Source organism: Rhamphochromis sp. 'chilingali' (assembly GCF_963969265.1).
Source record: "Rhamphochromis sp. 'chilingali' genome assembly, chromosome: 16".
NCBI classification, from domain to species: Eukaryota; Metazoa; Chordata; class Actinopteri; order Cichliformes; family Cichlidae; genus Rhamphochromis; species Rhamphochromis sp. 'chilingali'.
This window is the reverse complement of record NC_137943.1, coordinates 19221460-19241687: the sequence shown is the minus strand read 5'-3', so window position 1 is coordinate 19241687 and position 20228 is coordinate 19221460. Positions and strand designations below refer to the sequence as shown.

General features: G+C 39.4%; 1 protein-coding gene across 1 annotated transcript; it reads right to left on the bottom strand.

The window, feature by feature from the left end:
- Positions 1-13269: 13269 nt before the first annotated feature.
- Positions 13270-15446, bottom strand: foxc1a (forkhead box C1a). Its single transcript, XM_080861426.1, has one exon. It carries the CDS (start codon positions 15178-15180, stop codon positions 13762-13764), a length of 1419 nt encoding a protein of 472 aa, XP_080717552.1. The 5' UTR covers positions 15181-15446; the 3' UTR covers positions 13270-13761.
- Positions 15447-20228: the final 4782 nt, after the last annotated feature.

Sequence of the window (20228 nt, the reverse complement as noted above, 5' to 3'; positions counted from 1 at the left end):
TGTGTTTAACATGTGTCATCAGAAGCCCACAGTGTAACCCCCCATTTCAGCCAAAAAGATGACACAAATCAAGGCCTTTCATATTTGGTCTTGATTGATAAGAAGGGCAGGCAGTCAAACATAACTCCCTATACTTGAGGTCTGTGAGGTGCAGTGATAGGGGTGGGTCGTCATCACCGTGGCAGCGGGTGCTCTATCTCCTATGCCTGATGATGGAATTGCCATAAAAAAAGAGATTTATCTGTCTTCACAGCACCAGAGATGAAGGAGGTGGTCCATGAAGTATCCCCACCAAAGCCTGTCTCCTTAGTTTCACTGCTTCAGGTGCCTCATATTTCCTTCTCCGTACCCCCTCATTTTACTCCAGTCAAGGTATGCATTTATCAAGAGGAAGAGAACTAAATCATTTCTTCCACCCAAGCTAGGGGTTGGAATGCCATGGCTGATATGGCTGAACACACTTGTGCTTGAGTGTGCATGCCTCTGCTTATGTGCAGTATGTCTTGTTGCTGTTCAGGTTTTCTCTTCAGTGTGCTCTAAAGGACACTGGAGATGACTCCAGGTTAGCCAGGAATTACATATTTACATTTCAGTTTAGGATTTACAGCCTTCATTTAGAAATAATCTACAATGTGTTTGATGCATTTTGGGTTATTCAAGCCCCCCTTTATGCCTGATTAAAAGTAAAAATGTTCCAAAACTATTGGTCCCTGTTACAGTATCCCGAGTTCAAGTCTGCCCCAGGTCATTTCCTGCCACTCATCCTTCTTGTCGAAGCAGTGGAGGGCAATAATAGCAATAATAGCTTGCTGTACATGTAGAATTTCTCCATTTGCTGACGTCAAAAGTCTCAGTTCAGTACAATATCTTATTTGTCTGTCACCAGTTCTCTCGGTGCCATAATTACCAACAGTAATTGTGTAGGAACAATAGGAAGAGAAGCTCAGAAGGGGTGTGATTTTTTTCCCCTTCCTGTTATCAGGACCCAGCACTCCATTACATAAAAGCAATAACACCCAGGACTATGCTAAAAGTAACAGAAGGAGGAGGGCTTGGGGGTGGGGTGTAGAAACCACATACACCTCCTTTAGAGCTCAGGTATTTCCTTCTGGGATATTCCCCTATTTTGACCTTTAATGGTAAAAGAAGAAATGGTGTTAAGCAGGGAAAAAGTGAGTGTAAAAGTTGCAGTGTCCATTAAAATGTTTCCTCCTGAGGCTCTGAGGGTTGGAGGGTAGCAAGCTACACTGACCTTTAATGGATTTGAGTGACAAGCAGTCAGCGGTGGATCAGCCAGAGAGGAGTGGCTGGAAGGAGGCTCTTTGTCCATTGTTCTCTCTGTGACGTTCCCTGCCATGCTTCAGTGAGGGCAGGTGCTTTAGGGTGTCAAAATAGGAAGACCCACGGACAGGCTTGGCTGCAGTCCATGCTCCTTTGACATATGACAAAAGCCCCAGTCTCACTTCAGTACAAAAGGGAGACCAAAAGTAAGAGCAGGTCATTTACAAAGAGCTGCTGGAGACTCTCTGTGCTGTGCTTAAACGGGAAAGGGCTGACTAACCTTTGGACCTAAATGAGAGCATTCTGGAAAGATTTTCTCATCTCCTTTTTTTTCTCTCTCTCTGTGTGTGTATGTTGTTGTTGTGTAACTTTGCCATGATACAGGTCACACTGATAACTGTTTCTCCATGGGAGATGGATGATATCACCATCTAATAATTGTTTTGTTTCTTTTTGACTTTCCAACAAAGAGCTTCCCTTAGTAACTTTAAAACATCGTCAGAAATCAAGTGACCAAACCACACTTTAATGGCTTGTGCATGTTTTTATTGAATCATTAAAACACATTAAAACATGGCAAAACCAACGCAAGATAAATAAATAAAAGTCACAGATAATACCAAGCCAGAACTGGACACTACCCAACTGAAGACTGCAAGAAAAAGCCAAGTTGTTATCAAAGCCCAAGTTATTATTTTCCACAAGATTTTCCTGTCAGGATGTTATGAATGTCTCCATGCTCAGTGGTCAGTGATAAATAGTGTCACTTTTGCTGTGCTGATGTCACCCGCAGCCTAAAGCCCTCTTGTCCTGTCCAGGGCAGATGGTATATATGTGTGTGTGTGTGTTAATTCAGCATGGTGTAGCTTTGTGCTTCCATACTTTCCACAACTGTATAAAGCCTTTAGGAGGATTTTAGCCACAGCTAACCCGCACAATCCTCACTTTTTTCAAGTATTAGAAGACTGAATGCAATTCTGTACAGAAGCAATTGGATCTATCATCATTACAGCTGCTCCAGGGGACATTATTTACACTAGTTATTACATTATTGATTGTATTTTATCCCTAGTATGTGCTATGGGAGAGTGGAATGTATTTTTGTTGGCAGTGAAAAATCCTTCCACCGCAATAATGTATGCCATGGCATTGCATTAACAAGTCTCTATGCATTGTTTGTTTTTATAGGGTATCTGGCCTTTACTTTGCATTTAGGTAATTGGGGTTAGGTTTCCTGCTGTGTAAAGAAAGACATGGGAGGAATGTGAGCATTTCACTGATGCACTGTGGAGGACAGTCACATAAAGCATGTTGAATGGAGATTTCAGTGGATCATGTCACTGCCTTCAAACCGATCTGCTAACTTTGTGCGCTCTAATTGTGGGAAAGGAGTAAAGGTGTATTATCATTACTGTAGCATTAGTAACAAGAAATCCCCTAGAACCCACTTTTAAGTCTTCTGTCCTTTTGAGATAGTGCATTAGTTATGTAAACTCCAAAGAAACAGAGGGGAATCTAATGTGTGCGCATGCATGGAAGTGAATATTCCAGGATTCCTTTCCCTTATTTTCCTCTTAACGTTATCTCTTCTCTCAGTGCCAGCGAGATTGCAGGCTGAGTAACTTTTCCCGATGCCATGGGAGTCTGCGGCTATTGTTCTAGGCCCTGACGGCAGCATAGCTGTCGTTGATGGACAACACCACTGATTCGCCTGTGTTTCCTGTGCAGACCCAGACAGAGCACACAGTTTGCTTCGCTGGCCTTATCATACAGGTCACAGTGCCAAGAGAGAAGGGGAAAAAAAGGGGGGGGGGGAGTCGGGGGAGTATTAAGAGCAAGAAGAGGGTTTTTCCTTTATTCTTCTTTGCTGGACAAAAAGTCCACAGTTAGCCTGAGTTGATGGCGTATTAGTTTCAGAATATCCAATATTTATGGCAGAGCAAGTAGCTAAAACGCTGCTTTCATTATGATTCGGTTTCTCCCTGTTTGGGCACGATGAGGTGCAAGATTGTTGCTGCTGATAAGATAAGAATGTAGCAGTCGCTTTGCTGGTGAAGAAGGAGGAAATTCCTATCTGATAGGATTTTCAAATTGGATTTTGAATGGCCAGACAGGGAAGGAGAAAAAATATTTACATAAGTGACATCTCCATCAGTGGGAGCTGTAGGCATGGGCCCTGGGCAGTATTATAAACAACAGAAACACATAAAATTAAACTGCTGAAGTTTGCAAGATTAGGTGACACTTGGCTTTGGGGGATTTGCTGATGTATTTGTCATAGTTTGACTCACTTCTCTCCTTTGTCTTTTAAACTCATTTGATATATGAAGTGTATTTTTTTAAGTGTTGACATGCGCTAAAAAATCCCCTAACTGAACGTTTAAGGTGCAAATTGTATCAATATAATTCAATCTGATGAATTACATTCCATGCTATGATAGCATAACATGTGACGAGAATATTAACACCTAACCTGCATTTACATAAGTCTGAGCATAACTTCAACCCTGTTTTAACTTTAACAATGTCCACTAAAATACACACAGTTCTTCCTCTTTATGAAAAAATACCAAGCTATTTTCCTCACAATAGAAAAATAGAAAAAGTTTTGAATTGCTTATATTTTTGTAGTAAAAGATATTGTGCATAAAGACTCCAAAAGAGAGGGGAAAAAAAGTTTATTAACTCTAATGAAATTTTATGGTTACCCATCAACTGCACTGACGCTGGAAGCACAGCCATGGAGCCACCAGCCCGCATCAGGAAGGTGAAACCTGTGTATACTCCCACATGGCCCCTGTCTACCTGGCCTTACTGTCCGCTAGCATTCACCACCCACCAAACATATCTCTTTCTTTACTCGCAGAGAAAAGGCACTTGAGTTGAGTTGTCCAGATCAGATATGCAGGATGAGGCTTGTGAAGGAAACGGGTTCAAGAATATGTGTACATGAACAAAAGCAAATTTTGTAACAAATAACAGAGGAGACACAAGGCTTCTATTGTGTCTGTTTTCTTTAGAAGTAACATTTACGCTGCGCATTATCCAAGAGTGTTCAAATGCTTCTCAGTTGCTTTGCTAAATAGCAGAAAACCACCAACAGAAGCTAAATTAAAGGCACTCAAATGTGGACCTACTTACTGGACTCTTGACCAGTTGTCAGACCCCATATGTCTGCCCAGTAGTACAGCAAATGCAAGTCAGTTATAGAAAAAGTGCATGAACAGAGGGGTCAGTGTTTTTTGAGAGTTTGCAACCTCCGCACGGCAGATTGATGGCTCCCTCACAACAGCCAATGAAACACGCAGCCTGGGACTTTTATAAACTTCAGAGTGGCCAGAAACCCTGGCGCTCAATTTGAAGAAGGTGCTGTGCCAGGTGGCTCAGGAACAGAGCTGTTTGTTTCTGTGAACTGCAGGGGACTGCGGTCCTGCAAGCAGTCCCAGAGCCTTCATGTTTCCCCCGTACACCACATGCCCTATGCAATCCGCCTGTTATGAGCATGAAGTAAACAAAACATTAGGTCATCATAAATCACTGGCCAATGACATGTCTGGAACTGAGATTAGACAACCAGAGTAGAGCAGTGGAGCACAGGGAAGCCAGACTCTCCTCCTGCAGCCTGCAGCTCCTTCGCTCCTCCTCGGTCCCAATGTGTAAGATCATTATTAAAATTGCAGCTCAATTAAGATAAGACTAAATTACTTTCTCTGTCTACCTCTTTGATGTACAGGGGATTTTTCTGCTTTCTCCAGATGAAAAACAGGCAGTTTAAAAGGAGCAGGGGCAGACAATTGTTCTGGCTGTGCTTTGATGTTGGAGTTGTAGCATTGCATGGGGCTTGGATTTGATTGGAAATGTGCATGATTATTTTTACCAAGATTATTTTCAGACAAAGCTCTATTTTCAAAAGTGAATGTTACATCTCATTTGCTTCATTGCAAAGACAATTTAACCTTCTGGCAGAATTGTGCATTCACATGTGTTTGCATGTGTGTGCATGTGTGTGTGTTTCATTCCACTTTTCCTGAACTCTTCATTTTGGTGGCCAAAGGCTCTGAATGCTGAAACGTGACTTTTTTTTTCTGGGTCAGCCCCTGGCTATGCTGAAGTCATGTAATTGGGCATGTTTCCTATTGCTTGTAGAGTGTGGTGTGCAGACCAGTGGGTGTAGAGTGTGGTTACAGCTCCCACGATGTTGCAAGAAGGGATAAGAAATAAAATAATAATATTTTAAACAGAAAGGAATTTAGCAACATTGGCAGTGTTTTTAAATGTTTGGTAAACAGAATGAAAAATTAAAATTAGATTTTTTTATGCAATTACTAATGTTTTATCATAAATAAACACCCATTTGCGCGATGGAACAATTATAATGTTTCTCTATAATCAATTGAAGCATTCGGCCACTCAGTCTATTGTTCGCCCTTGTTCTCTTTGTCGTAAAGTTAACATATTTGCCTGACTTCTCACTGTAAACACAAAGGCCGAAACATCAGAGGCCCATGAACTGGGGATGTTTATATGAGCTGAGAACCTGGAGATGGAACAGAGATATGAGTGCTGATCTGTGAAAGGAACCACCGCTGTATCGCTGTTGCTCGCCATCACACACAAACACCATCTGGCTGTCTCTCACCGCACAGAGAAAGCCTCACACCTGCGCACATAACAGAAATTCATGGAAAACCACTGGCAATATTTGAATTTGACCAAGCAGTTGGCAGTGCCTTTTGAGTGTCAAGTTCTGACTTTTGGGGTATGTTAGGTGTTTTCTAAAGTCAATACTAAGAATGAGAGAAAGCAGAAAGCCTTCACCCCTGCTCCTACATATATGTAGCACATTATATATGTGTGCATGCGTGCGTGCGTGTGTGAGTTAATTTTCTTAAATTATCATACTCACCCCTGTGTTTCTATTTCGAATTCTGCTTGTAGCACAACCAAGAATGAAAACGGAGAAAGGATTACTTAAAAAAGAAAAATTGTTAACTGGCTGAAAAGTAAACAACTGACTGCTGAAACGGACCGTCGGGAGGAAGGCTTTCCTTCTCAGAGGTCAGGGGGCAGTTTGTCTGCTTGACACAAACTCAGACAGCTGACATTTGCACTACATTTCGAATCACTGTACACTTCAAATGTAAGAGCACTGCATTTTCCACAGATGGGTATATCGTATTACGAATTTTGCAAGAATGTGTGAGAATGATGGAAGTTTACTTTGTGATTGTAAAACGTTTCATTGTTCTCTGTCTTCTAATATTTCAATTGACTTGCTTCAGGTCACAAATTACATGAATAATGGAGGCAATAGAGCCACTGTTGATGAAACTTCAAATTTGTCCTCATCAGTTACTCTTTTCAATGGTAGCGATTTGTTTTCACTTGCCTGTGTTTGACTGTGTGTGTGTCAGTGTGTGTGTGTCTGGAGGGGGGTGGGGGGGGGGGGGGGGTGCAGGTAAATCCCTGCTTCCTACTATTCTGGTTGGAGATGTAACAGGAAGCAGCATGTGTGAGTGCAAGCCTGTCTCTTGAGCACAGCCACACCAATGGGTCAGCACATACACTCTCTCTCTCTCTCTCTCTCTCTCTCTCACACACACACACACACACACACACACACACACACACACACACACACACACACACACACACACACACACACACACACACACACAGAGTTAGTGAAACATTGTGTTGTATACTTTTTTTTTTAAATGCTATTTTGACAATTGCTGTTTCTGACCTGAAGGGAAATTCATTAATAAGATCAAAAAAAACATTTAAAGCTTGATTATGTTTCAAGCTTCAAATTGTGTTTAATCATGATGCCAGCTATCATCACATAAATAGGAGGAATACAGCCGTGCAGTTACTGAGTGACTGAAATAAATCCAATGATTACTCTAAACCTCATTTGCCTAAACATCACTTAACAAATCTGTCAGCAATATTAAAAAGGCAGGAAGGACTGAGGATAAGAGAGGAAAGAGTGGCGTGAGATTTTCCCTAATTACATGTGTTATTGTTGACATTCTGATTAGCTGTAGTAGCTCTGAATTGTCAGCACTTTTTAATCAGATAATTTCATGACCTGTTGACCACCATGTAGGCCATGACTGAGAGAAGCAATATGCTATCAGATATTTTCATCTCTGACTCGATACATTATATTGGATTAGTGTAACCTCAGGGGCGCAGAGCTGTTGTCAGCATTGTAGTCTTTTTGATTTTAAGATTTTATCTGAAGATATAGCAAAGACCCTTTATAAGACCGTAGCAGACAATTTGGATTGCCATGCGTTTTTTAAAAAAACAAACTCTGAATTAATTATTACACACATACTGAATATTACAGAAGAGCGCACTCTGCCAAAGTCTAAATGGCAAAATGATGGTTTAAAACTATGCACTGATTTACCTCTTTAGTCACATGTTTTCTTCAGTGATCTACCTCCTGTGTGTGTGAAGCCACGCTCCTATTTCTATTTTAAGAGAGATAGCTTTTACTCTGAAACCTAATTCATCACTGTCTCTGCCTCAGTTGGTGTTACAATCCTTTTTCTTCCATGGAAGTACTATAGAAGAGGTGGAGTCGCGAGTGGGTTTGAAAGAATCACTTCCAGGACTGTCCTTTTTGTGTGTGTTTTCTTTTGTTTTTTTGGTCACCCACCCACCTTCCTGAGTTTAAAAGATGTGAGGAAAAGGTAGGAGTCTGGAGAAAACAAATGAAATGTGTGTATTTGGACTGATCAACTGAAAAGAAAATAAATATTTTAATCGGCATTTCTTGAAAATAATATTTATATTAACCTTCAATTATTTTTGGAATGTCATGAGCAAATTTATTTCAAGAAAATAGCGTTGACCTTTGTTTTTCGGTGTCTTTTTATTTTCCAAGTTTCAGTTTCTTTAATTCAATTATTTTTGACTGGTAAAATGTATTCAATAAATGAACAAAAATATATATAAGGAAAACTACGTTTGCCTTTTATAAACTATATTTTATTCAAATATTCCGATATATTAGTTCAGTTCTCATGATAAAAACAAATATTGTAGAGTCATAATAAAAACAGTTGAAAGATTCCGTTTGATATATATGTATATATACATCTATCTATCTATCTATCTATCTATCTATCTATCTATCTATCTATCTATCTATCTATCTATCTATCTATCTATCTATCTATCTATCTATCTATCTATCTATCTATCTATCTATATATATATATATATGTGTGTGTGTGTGTGTACATATATATATGTGTACATATATATATATCGGACTTACAGCAGTTTAAGTCTCCTGGCCGTGTTTTCATAGCTCAGTGGCCGCCTTGCGCCATAAATGAGAAGAGACCCGCGAAAGACACAGACAACTGCTACTGTGGCTCAAATAGCAGTAGCTCGACAGCTTTGAAGTGTCCCTCTCTTGACACAATGTTACGAAGTTCAAGTTGGTGCACTTTACTGCCTGCCATCAGAAACACTGCAACCGAATCCGTTCTTCACAAGAAAACTTTTTTTTTTCTTTTAGCTAAGAATTGTTTAAGTATGCAGGTATACATGTATGAGCGTCGTATTCACCCCTTGTAAATATAAGGCCTGGTTTGTTTGTTAACAGACCGTTGAGAACTTCTTAGATAAATATTGTTAATTTTAAAATTGTGTAAACCGCTTTGTTATAACGTTTCAACTCCATATATATATATATATATATATATATATATATATATATATATATATATATATATATATATATATATATATATATATATATATATATATATGGAGTCATATATATATATATATGACTTCTTTAAAAACACATTAATTTTCATCATAACCTGCACATGGCACATGGCAATAAATCAATGCAATGCTCCACTTTTGATTAGGACGTTCAAGTACTCGGTGTCTAAAATGTGCTATAATTAGAAACCGCAGGCCTGAGCGGCAGAAAAGCATGTTTTGTGTAACTTGAAGGCAAGTCTGTTCGTTTTTTAGGTATTTCGCCAGGGCTGTCGGGTTATTCGCGGGTCGGCCGTTTCCCAACGGTATGAATTCACAGTACTCCATTATCCCACCCTTCCAGTGGTTATGAAGTCTGCACAAGTACATTTCTTTTTTTATTTGAGGATGCTTTACGATTTCAGGATCATTATTTAATTCAGAAGCTTTGTTTACAGCTCGCTACTCGGCCTGTTTTGACAAAGCGGGGTGAATCATTTCTTTGAAAATTATCATTTGTCTCGAAAATGAGACGTGCAGGATGAGAGGCTGCATGCGGCGGTTATTTTTCCCTCAGAAAGACAAGTGTTGGACCTCCAACCTTTCACTCTTTTGGCCGCAGAGCAGACAGAATTTGAGTCTATGGGCTCCTAATTAGAAACAGATGGCGCTTGTAGCAACCGAGAGCTAAAACACAGCATTTTCCATACTGGGCTGTGCTCACTCAGCCATACAGGTGCACAAAGTTTGCAGGGGCTCGCTGAGCCTTTACCTCATTTACTTTCTCCTTTTCTGCCCTCCCCCCTTTAAACCCAGCGGAACAGGGGGGAACAACTAAAAAAAAAGAAGAAAAAAAAAGAAAAGGTGCATATCCGAAATTACGCATTAGTATATTCCTGTTTGCAGGTAGTGTTAGGAGGAAAAAGTTCAGTCAAGGTAGACCTACTTTACGCTTTATACACAGCTGGTCGCAGTCGAGGCCAACGTAATAATCCAGTATTTAAATAGTAGTTGGTTCATGAGTTATAAAAAACAACTGCAAATTTTATAAAGGCCACTGTTTTACGACCTTAAAAATACTATAGAGATGGCGAAAGGAAAGTGAACTGTCTTTTGTCCTGGTAAAATATCCGTGTTTATATCAAAGAAAACTTCAAACTTTTATCCACAGCCATAACAAGTTATGATAAAACAAAATATAAACCTCTAATCTGCCATTCTGCCATCACATTGACTGAGACAAGTCAAATCTAAAGCTGGAGTGAAGCTTTGCCTCTGACTTGCTACCTGCATGCGCATCACTGTTTTTCGTTAGCTGTAATCTATACATTGAGGAGAATATATTATGTAATGTTGTTGCATATATATATATATATATATATATATATATATATATATATATATATATATATATATATATATATATATTACTCGTATATCAGTTGTTTACTTCTTAGGTGCATTTGTTGAACTTTGACCTGACCCACAAACAAAACCTCCCGCTTATGGACGCCGTAGTGTGTCAGTCAAACCTATGAAACATAAATTACGACCAAGCTGTATTTGACAAAAATCATACTCTATAATATATTTCAAAAGAGGAAGCTCGTGTAACACGACTTTTATCTGCTTTCAAATCAACGATGTAACATATTTAATTTTTTTTTAAATTCTTTATTGTTATATTAAAGACAGGACCAGCACTGACTCTTTTATCTTTGCTAGATGACCCAAAGCAGTGAGGGATGTTGTGCATTTTCAGGAATGTAGCGGAACGTTTCAGGGAGAAGCAGACTAAAGCCTCTACACAGACTCAGACAGTAGTCTCCAAATGTCTGCTTGTTAGGGAGCCATAAAAAGACGTGCCATGTTTAATGACAATGAGCTCTGAGCAACATCTGATTAGAGTGTTTTGCTGTGAGAAATAACGGTCACAGCCATCTCTACTGTAGGTGGAAATATAGCTGTAAGCAAATGAATAAGAAAAAAAAAATTCATTCTAGTCCTTCCTTCGAAAAAGGAAATGAAGGCGAAATTGAATTTGTACCTATTTTGCTGTGGGAACCCTCGGGATGGATGAAAGCCCCCGGGCCCCACGTAGGAAACTTCCAGCATGCTGCTGATTCCCCTGCAGAATCATTCTAGTACCACCTATAATCTTTTTCTTTTCTTTTTTTTTGTGGCATGCCTAAATTCTGCACATTTGAAAGTCGTTTCTGAAACATTTTGTTCACCATGTTTACAGTTTTAAGCAATCGAAATCATATGGGATAAACCAAACTAACTCATCATCCTCTCCCTCTCTCTCTTTCTCTTGCTCTCTTTGTATGTGCTATGTCCTGTTATATTGTTGATGGTGCTCTGGCGACCGACATCCTCCTCATTGACCCCCGTCTCCCTCTCTGCCTTTTCCGTCTCATGAAAAACGATTCCAGCTCTCTGATTGAATTTTATTCCTTCCTGACCTGGTCCATTCTGTGAGAGCGCCATCAATCTTTTGACTAACACGACGTTTGTTTATTAGGCCTACACTTGAGAAACTATCTAATGACTTTTATGAGCCTGATTATGGTGCAATCGGAGACCCGGAAGACGCACATAAGCAGGCTTTTGTGCTAAGTTGGACTTCTATTCATAAAAATATAAACATGCTTTAAGGCCTCATATTATATTCACGTGGCATGCAGTTATTTTGTTCTATTATCCTTCATGTTGATCTAAAGGACTGCAGCTGCCGAAAGAAAAAGATCCAAACCATTTTCCATTTTAGAAACTGGGTTTTAAAACATGCAATAAGAATTGTCGTCAGTCACGGAGTTGTAGACGCGTTGTCCTCCGTTTCTGTTCAGTGGGAAACTATTTTATAGAAATCCTCTAAATTATCCTCAAAAAGTAAGTAAAACGGCGTTAACAGAAACTCGAGTAGAAAATCTGTACTGTAGCTTATTACAAGTTATTTGCCAGCTAAAGGCTATCATTCCTGTTTCATTAAACCATATATATATATGTATATATATGTATATATATATATATATATATATATATATATATATATATATATATATATATATATATATATATATATATATATATATATATATATATATATATGGTGAGATGCCTTTATTATTATTATTATTATTATTGTTGTTGTTGTTGTTATTATTGTTGTTGTTATGCAAACTGTAGATCTTTATCAAGGCTATTTCATAAAAGGCTACTAAAGTAGAAAAATATTTAAAATAAATTTGTCTGCATTTAATAAATATAACTCGCAATAAATTATAAAGTCAAATAAGATAAAATGACGCTTTAATCATAAATTAGAGCAGTGGGATACCTTTTTTTTTTTTACCTTTTTAAAGGAAATTCGTGAGCTGCATTTTAAAGCATGTAAGCGACTCTTACCATTAATCCTACTAAGGAAAAACAAAACTTATGCTATTAATAAATATATATTTACATCACCTTTCAACAAGGACTACAGTAAAACCTCAATTGGACTAACTTCTACTTATTTGTCTTTAGTTAAATACCAACAACCTTTTTAAAATAGCGGTTTACATATATTGAAAAAAAAAACCGTGACGGTTATGTTTGTCAGCGTCACGTCAGACTAGTCAGAACTCAGACATCAAAACTGAAGTGACAACGGCACTATCTTTGGCATGTGCGGTATGATATTAAGTAAGCGCTGGTATGCGCCAGTAAACACACAACGCAGTCCAAAACAAAGTTGTGCTGTGTGCAGGCTCTTTCCAGGCGCTCTGACTAAAGATCGTTTTGAGTTCTAATCATCTGTTATAAAACTCAACGCCTCTTGCTTGAGATTGATATATATATATATATATATATATATATATATATATATATATATATGTATGTTGTATGAAGTACGAACAAGAAACAGTACATCCTAATATTTTTCATAATTTCTACATCTCTCATGAAGAAGATATAAGGCGACCTCCAGGGAAGTTTTACTTTTATGTGTAAATAAGGTCGTGTCCTTGCAGCAGATCACAGTACGAATATATTTAATTGTCTTTAAATTATTTGGGAAACAAAACACACACACACACACACGCACACACACACGCACGCACACACACGAACACACACACGCGCACACACACACGCACACACACACAATTAAATGAATTAAATCCGAGGGGTCACTTCACTAAACTAACAGCTCGGGTGTAAAATATCGCGAGCCTGTTTTCAAGTCTGCAAGAAATGAGGCGTAACTTTAACTCTCATAAAATGACAATTTATTAAACAAACAAACAAATCCTTCAGAATATTTTTTTCAACAAATGAAGATTCTTTGAAATAGTACGGCGATATACACGTTCCTTTTTCTTACTTTTATAATGGAACAATTGTTTAGGACACTTAAGGCAGTTCAATTTAGAAACACTTTTTTGGTGTTTGGTCCATAATATCCGGCTACAGTTTAGAAATAAATTACTATATGCATTTTACACGTCCATGAAAAGTGACATATATTTAACACATCACATAAAGCCACAAAAGCAAAGGGAGACTTACGTGTTATTTGCAGTAACACTGTTCTTTAGAAAGATCAAGTCTTTTTTTGTTTTCTTTTCTGTTTCATATTAGTCCATGTGGGAGTGAGGGAGGCAAGGAAGGGCAACAACGCTGGATTTAACTGAACGAGTTCAAACACCGTGAGGGGGAAATACTGACCCTGTTTTTGGGCTGTTTTTGTTTTGTTGGTCAGAACTTGCTGCAGTCGTACACGAATGCTCCCGATGTGCGATAGATGGACTGGCTTGGTGGGAATGACATCTGACAGCTGCTATTCCCATTCACAGGTGAATTATTCAAGCCAATTCTTTGGGATTCAAACATCTCTCTGACCGCATGGAAGTTCTGCTGTTGTGCTGGGTAAGCTGCACCCAGATGGCCCAGGTCCCCGGCCTGGTTGAGGTACCATGAGGTCAGCCTTCCTTGGTGGGGATGGTGGCTTTCCTGCCCAGAGTTTAGATTACCGTGGGTCAGGGAGGATGAGGTGGTTGTGACTGAGTAATCTGGCAACGTTTCGTCCACGGTGGTGCTCGGTGCCAAATGGCTAGATCTGTCCCCAGCGTAAAGGCTCATGGCTTGCATGTTACAATGATAAGTTGCATTGGAGGTAGTGGAGATGGAGTTTTGGTTACAGGGTGAACTATAGACAGATGTCTGACTTGGAGAATAGTTTAAGGACAAAGACGGTGTTATACCTGTCCTGGAGGAGGCGGTGAGGCTGGAGTTGAGCTCAGTGGCCCCTTGTGGAGATCCCCGGAGGGAGGTCATGATATTGTCTACGCTGAAGCCCTGCGTCGAGGCCTGGCCGTGATGTTGGTGGTGCTCGGTACTGTCCATACCAATGGACCTATTGGAGGGGATGCTGTGGGGGCTCCCGCTGGACATGCTGCTACTGTCTGGACTCTCGATTTTGCGAACGGAGCTCAAGGAAGGCGACTCGGCCTGTGGTGGCGTGACCGCCCCGTTCTCGGTTTTTATATCCTGGATCCTCACAGGCTGGGAGCCCTGCACCGGCTGCTCCTGCTCCCGGCCCTGTTGCCTCGGCGGTATCTCCTTCTGCAGCCGCTCTTCTTTCTCTTTTAGTGCGTCCTTCTTTTTGAAACGCCGTCTCCTTCTCAAGAAGCTCCCGTTCTCAAACATGTTGTAAGAGTCTGGGTCCAAGGTCCAGTAGCTGCCTTTACCGGGCTTTTTATCATCACGGGGCACTTTAACAAAACACTCATTCAGAGACAGATTGTGTCTGATACTGTTCTGCCAGCCCTGCTTGTTGTCTCGGTAAAATGGAAACCTTTCCATGATAAACTGGTAAATCCCATTCAGGGTCACCTTTTTGTCAGGCGAGTTTTGGATAGCCATAGTGATGAGCGCAATGTAACTGTAAGGGGGTTTGACCATATCCTTGGGCTGAGGCTGGGGTGTGTAGGGTCCATACGCCCGGGCCATGCTGGCAGGGTACTGGTCATGAGCCGCGTGAGAGTACATGTTCATAGGTGCTGGCATCCCCGTGTATCCCCCAGTGGTTGCGGCCCGATAGTAGCTCGGGTCGCTGCTGATGTACGGCACGACGCCCAGTGAGTTGGGACTGGAGACGGAGTAGCGAGCCTGCATGTCTTCACTTTGATCCGGCCAAAATAACGCTCCAAAAAACGCAGAATGAGTGCTCCTCTTCTAACTCCTTTGGAGATAGTGGCGCTCAAATCACAAGACTTCGTTCCTCACTTAAAAAAAAAAGCAAAAGAGGGAAAAGTCTTAACCGCAGTGCAACTTGTTGTGTTTAAGCTGTCCCCATCCTTGTGTCCCAATGAAACGCACACTGAAAAACTTCTGAACTTCGGACATCCGTCACTACAGAGGACTTTTGCGCAGTTAAATTCTTTCCTCCTTTTTTGCTGCCAGGGAAGCTCCGCCTACGAAAGCGCAGGAGCTGTCCAATGGGATGTCCGGGCGTGCAAAGGGAGCAGAAAGCTGCTGGCCAAACTCAGGGATTTTAGAAAGACAAAAAGAAAAAAAAAAAGAAACCTAGGAGGTGTCGCTAACTCCCAGTCCGCTCCAGCCAAAGCTTCGGACACGACAGAGCAACATGTACACAGTCAGCTCATGGAGTTCATTTCCCCGCACTCTGTGTTAAGATCAGACATGGTCTACAAGACATTTAATTAAGCTGAAATGGCACAAACATGGTATTTATATTTCAAATGTAGAAGTGCAGTAACTGTCCGCTATTTTCAGTGCCAAAATATTTCTGATCCCTTTAAAACAATCACATTGTATTTAATTTACATTTTCTCCTACGGTCATTGCTCTGAAAAATAAATTATTTCATTGCAATATTTCCTTTTTGTTTTTGCAGAAAAGGCGCTGACACCAGCGAACCAAATGGTGCAATTTAACATCTTTAAAGTGCATTTGATTGGTTAAAAACATTCAACACCAGCAGTAGGTCAGTGTGAGATCAAAGCGGGAGAGAACCTCACAGTGCTGGCAGTGGGCGTTAAGTGCGACCTCATTACAGCGAGAATCAGAGACAATTTGGGCTTCAGGTGACCAGAGTTGTGAAAGTTTATTCAGGGAGAGCATTTAGGACCGGGAACCAAATGGGACGACACCTTCCATGTGTGGCTTTTCATCAAAAATATCTGAATATTTGTTGCGCGGTGATGGTGAAAGCTCATCTGGAAATTATTATCCTAAAGAAAACTGGACTGTAGAGAATAATTTTAGCATCAGCAAACAATTATTTACACGCACAGTTCTTCCGTTTCTTTACCCAGATTTAATTCTTTGTGTAATTAAAAAAAAAACTCTAATGAGTTTATAATGTAAAAGGTCTGAAGCGCAAATCAGATAAATAAGACATTTTGACCAAATATAAAAAACAGTTCAATAAGTCGACCCTGAAGGGCCATAGATGTCCCCTAACTGTCAAGAGCGACGGTGCATGAAATTGTTAATGATCATTTTGAGACAAGGTTACAGTCCCAATATCGCTGTAATCCTTCGCAGGTCGTCTTAATTAAATATCCGTGCAGTGGCCTGGTTTCTCCTTACATGGACCCGGGCATGAACTTTTTCCACCGCCCTGGGCTGTTTACACAATTCACGACGGGCCTTTTACTTAATACCACGGCCTGCTCACCCACTCCTCCCTAACCCTTTATTTACAAAAAGAAAGAAAAGAATTCACGGCTGGATCACAGTGAAAGACATGATATAGTGTCAAATCAATAAACACAACTTCAGGCGCTTTATGTGTGTCTTTTCTCGAACCAGTGGCAGTACAAGTAATGGAGATGTTATTCTCAATAAAAAAATATATATTCCTGATATAATTTGTTTAAAAATTACATTTGCCGTCAGTTTATCATATTTGTGTGTTTATGTTGATCATCACTTTCTGTCTTTCGCCTTCATAATTACTAATAACATTATACTAAGGGCCGAAATCATAGCAAACCACATAAAGAAAATATAAACAAATATAATGGCAACAGCCTAAAAGTGTGAATTTTGAATGAACTAACTATATTGTAAGCTGTATCGTTTTGCTAAACAACCGATGTTTCAAAACACAAATACAATACTGTGAATATGAAAAAATATGTATATCAAACTTGAATTTTTAGTGGAGTGTAAAAAAAAGGAGAAACAGAGCGGGGGGGGGGGGGGGGGGGGCGTTGGAGGGTTTATCCCAATCACTATGAACGTGGCTCCCTCTAGCGTTCAGAAAGGGTACAGTTGCAGTTGCAGCCTGTCGTCATGTCAGTCTTAGCTGAGTTCATGAAGTTCAGCTGATTTCTACAAACGCAATAATTTATTAATGAGACAGTGGCGACACTGAAATAAGAGCTGTTTGTGATCACACCACATTTCCCGCATTGACAGGGACTTGCTGGTGTTTCGAGGATCAGGAGAATCACAAACCAGTGAAACAGTAAAGCAGTGCCAAGAGACATAAACATACAATTCAACAATGTCGTCGATGAGCTCTGAAACATATCGTTTCCTAAGGCTCACACCGCGCACGAACGATTTGCCAGTGCGATGAGAAGTGCGCCATCCGGTGAGCGCTCTCGCAGTATGACGTACGTTCTCCCAACCAATAAAACCGCAGAATGACAGGGAGCGAGCGTGACCGAAAAAAGTACGGATAGAGCACAGAAGCAAGCGCAACACAAATTTCTGGCCATTCATCCAGTCTAGCGGTCAGTGCAGCGCATACAACTTCCTGTGTGAAGGGGCTACAAGAGTGGTCATGGTGCACAGAAGGCAAAGAGGTCATATAGGGGTCAGAGCTAACTGAGATTAAACTAACTGACCATTACCTCAGAATAAAACAATGATTAATGGAGAAGTTGGGCGGTGACCAGGTTATACTTTTAGGGCGCCTGAGCTGCCATTTCACTGAGTGTGGGAAATGCATGAGAAAGTTCCACAGACAAGTTTTTGGGGTTTTTTTTACCACTCTTTGAAAGCAATTTTTATGTTAATTAATGTGTGAATTAATATTGGTAATACTATGTAGGAGTTATTAGATTGTTTTATGATATAGCAGTGAGGATGGTGTTAAATCTTTGTAACGGTTATACATAATAAATGCCAACAGTTCCAGTATGTTCTTACCTTGTCATGTTTTCAGGTCTTGCTATGGCCTCTGGATCACACTGTGAAGGGATGAAATATGACCAGTATGTAAGAATTATTTCAACTCTTGTCAGCTGTTGCTGTTGTGGCCATCAACCCTTTAACGTTAAACCTAACTTTTCAGAGGAACTATAATAAATATGAAGAAAGAAACTTCCTAAAAATCACCCATAGCGGCCAACGAACTAGTCTGTTTATTTTTTTGTGTACATGATAACGGTATATATATTCAGGATATTAATTATATTCAGTGATCCACATGAGCCCCCTGAGCAGCACTGACATGGGTTTCAGAACATTTTTTAGCGGCTGCTGCCATCTCCCGATTTAATTCTGTACTACAGTTGCTGACTGACTGAGCAAATCAGAAAATACAAACAAGCACCTTCAGTTATGTGAAAGGAACAACCTTAAATACTATGAAGCAAAACTGATCATAAAAGCCTGCTTGTTGTTTTCATGCACTAAATGTGCGAATAAACTAAAATAATTTCCACAGGTGTTTCAGGATACCAGAGAAGAGCATTTTCTCTGTGGCTCTCTAATGTTCCAGGTCAGCGTGTCAAGCAGGACTAAAGAGATTCATTAAATGGCAAACAGACAATTTTTGTTGGCCTATTTGAAAGAGTAAACAGGTTGTATATGGATTATGTGTATTTAACTTAGTATGCATAAATAGCATACTAAAGAACCGTTTGGGTTGCGGTGTATAAGCATGACCTTTTAGGTTAGTAAAACAATTCCTTCATAAAAACGTGTATTTTTATCTTTACCTTAATTTTAACAATGACAAGTGTAGTGCCACAAATTCCTTTAAATATTCAAACAAATAGAAAAATAAAACAAAAACAAAACAAAAAGCTTCTTACTGTAGCCAAAGCATTACGATCAGTATTTCACAAGTCATTTGCCTAATAAAGTGACAAACGAAACAAAAGAAAACTGTAAAATTTTACAGTAAATTACTGGCAGCATCGGTGATTTCCTGTAACTTTACAAGGACCATACTGTAAACATACTGTTTATTTAAACATCTTTAATTTAATTAATTAATTTATTTACAGGATGATACCCGATTGTTTATTGGAAAAAGCTGTACAATTCTAATGACGTTATACTTTTATATACATCTATCTGTCTATCTAGATAGATAGATAGATAGATAGATAGATAGATAGATAGATAGATAGATAGATAGATAGATAGATAGATAGATAGATAGATAGATAGATAGATGTGCTGTACTTTTTAAAGTATTTTCTCGGGTACTACTGTATTTCACTTTTTTTCTGAATCTAGACTTCTTTACAGTGATATTCCGTTTTCTGCTTTTACTTTCTTTGCTTACAATAATAACAACAACGACAAAACTAACAATAACAGTCATTTATATTTTGTAAATAGTTATAGTTGTTAATGATAAAAAAAAGTTTGTCTTATTGTAAGTACTGTATTATGGTAATTTGTTTATATGCAATTGAAATATCTCATGTCAATAACTGTGCTTGTCACTGACACTGACTGTTTCAAGGCGCAAACCACTTCTCTGACCCATATAAATACAGCGGCTCGTAGCTTGGACCATTGTCTCTTGCGGTCTTTGGTCTCATTCCCTTCAGTGACATGTTGAATGAAATTATTTTCATGCGTTTGATGAATTTTCTGCTTAGACCTTGTTTTATCGTCTTTAGCTGCTCCGACGCATGCCTTTCATTCTCTTGGTCAGTTAGCAGTCACTATAAAGAGTAAAGTATAAAGATGTCAGTCATGACTGAAACAAACTAAACCACATCAGAGCACTGATCGAAACTGGAGTCCCAGAATTCAAAATAACCATGTAGTTAATTTGTCATTTGCTGGGCTAGTGAGGAGAATTTGACTGTTCCTCCAGAAATAGAACAACCTCCTATTTCGGTTTTTGTTTGAAATGTTTGTTTTTTCTGACTGCATGTTACGTTATGTTAATTTGTATTAAAAAAAAAATAAGAATAATAATGCCAGAATTTTAATCTGTG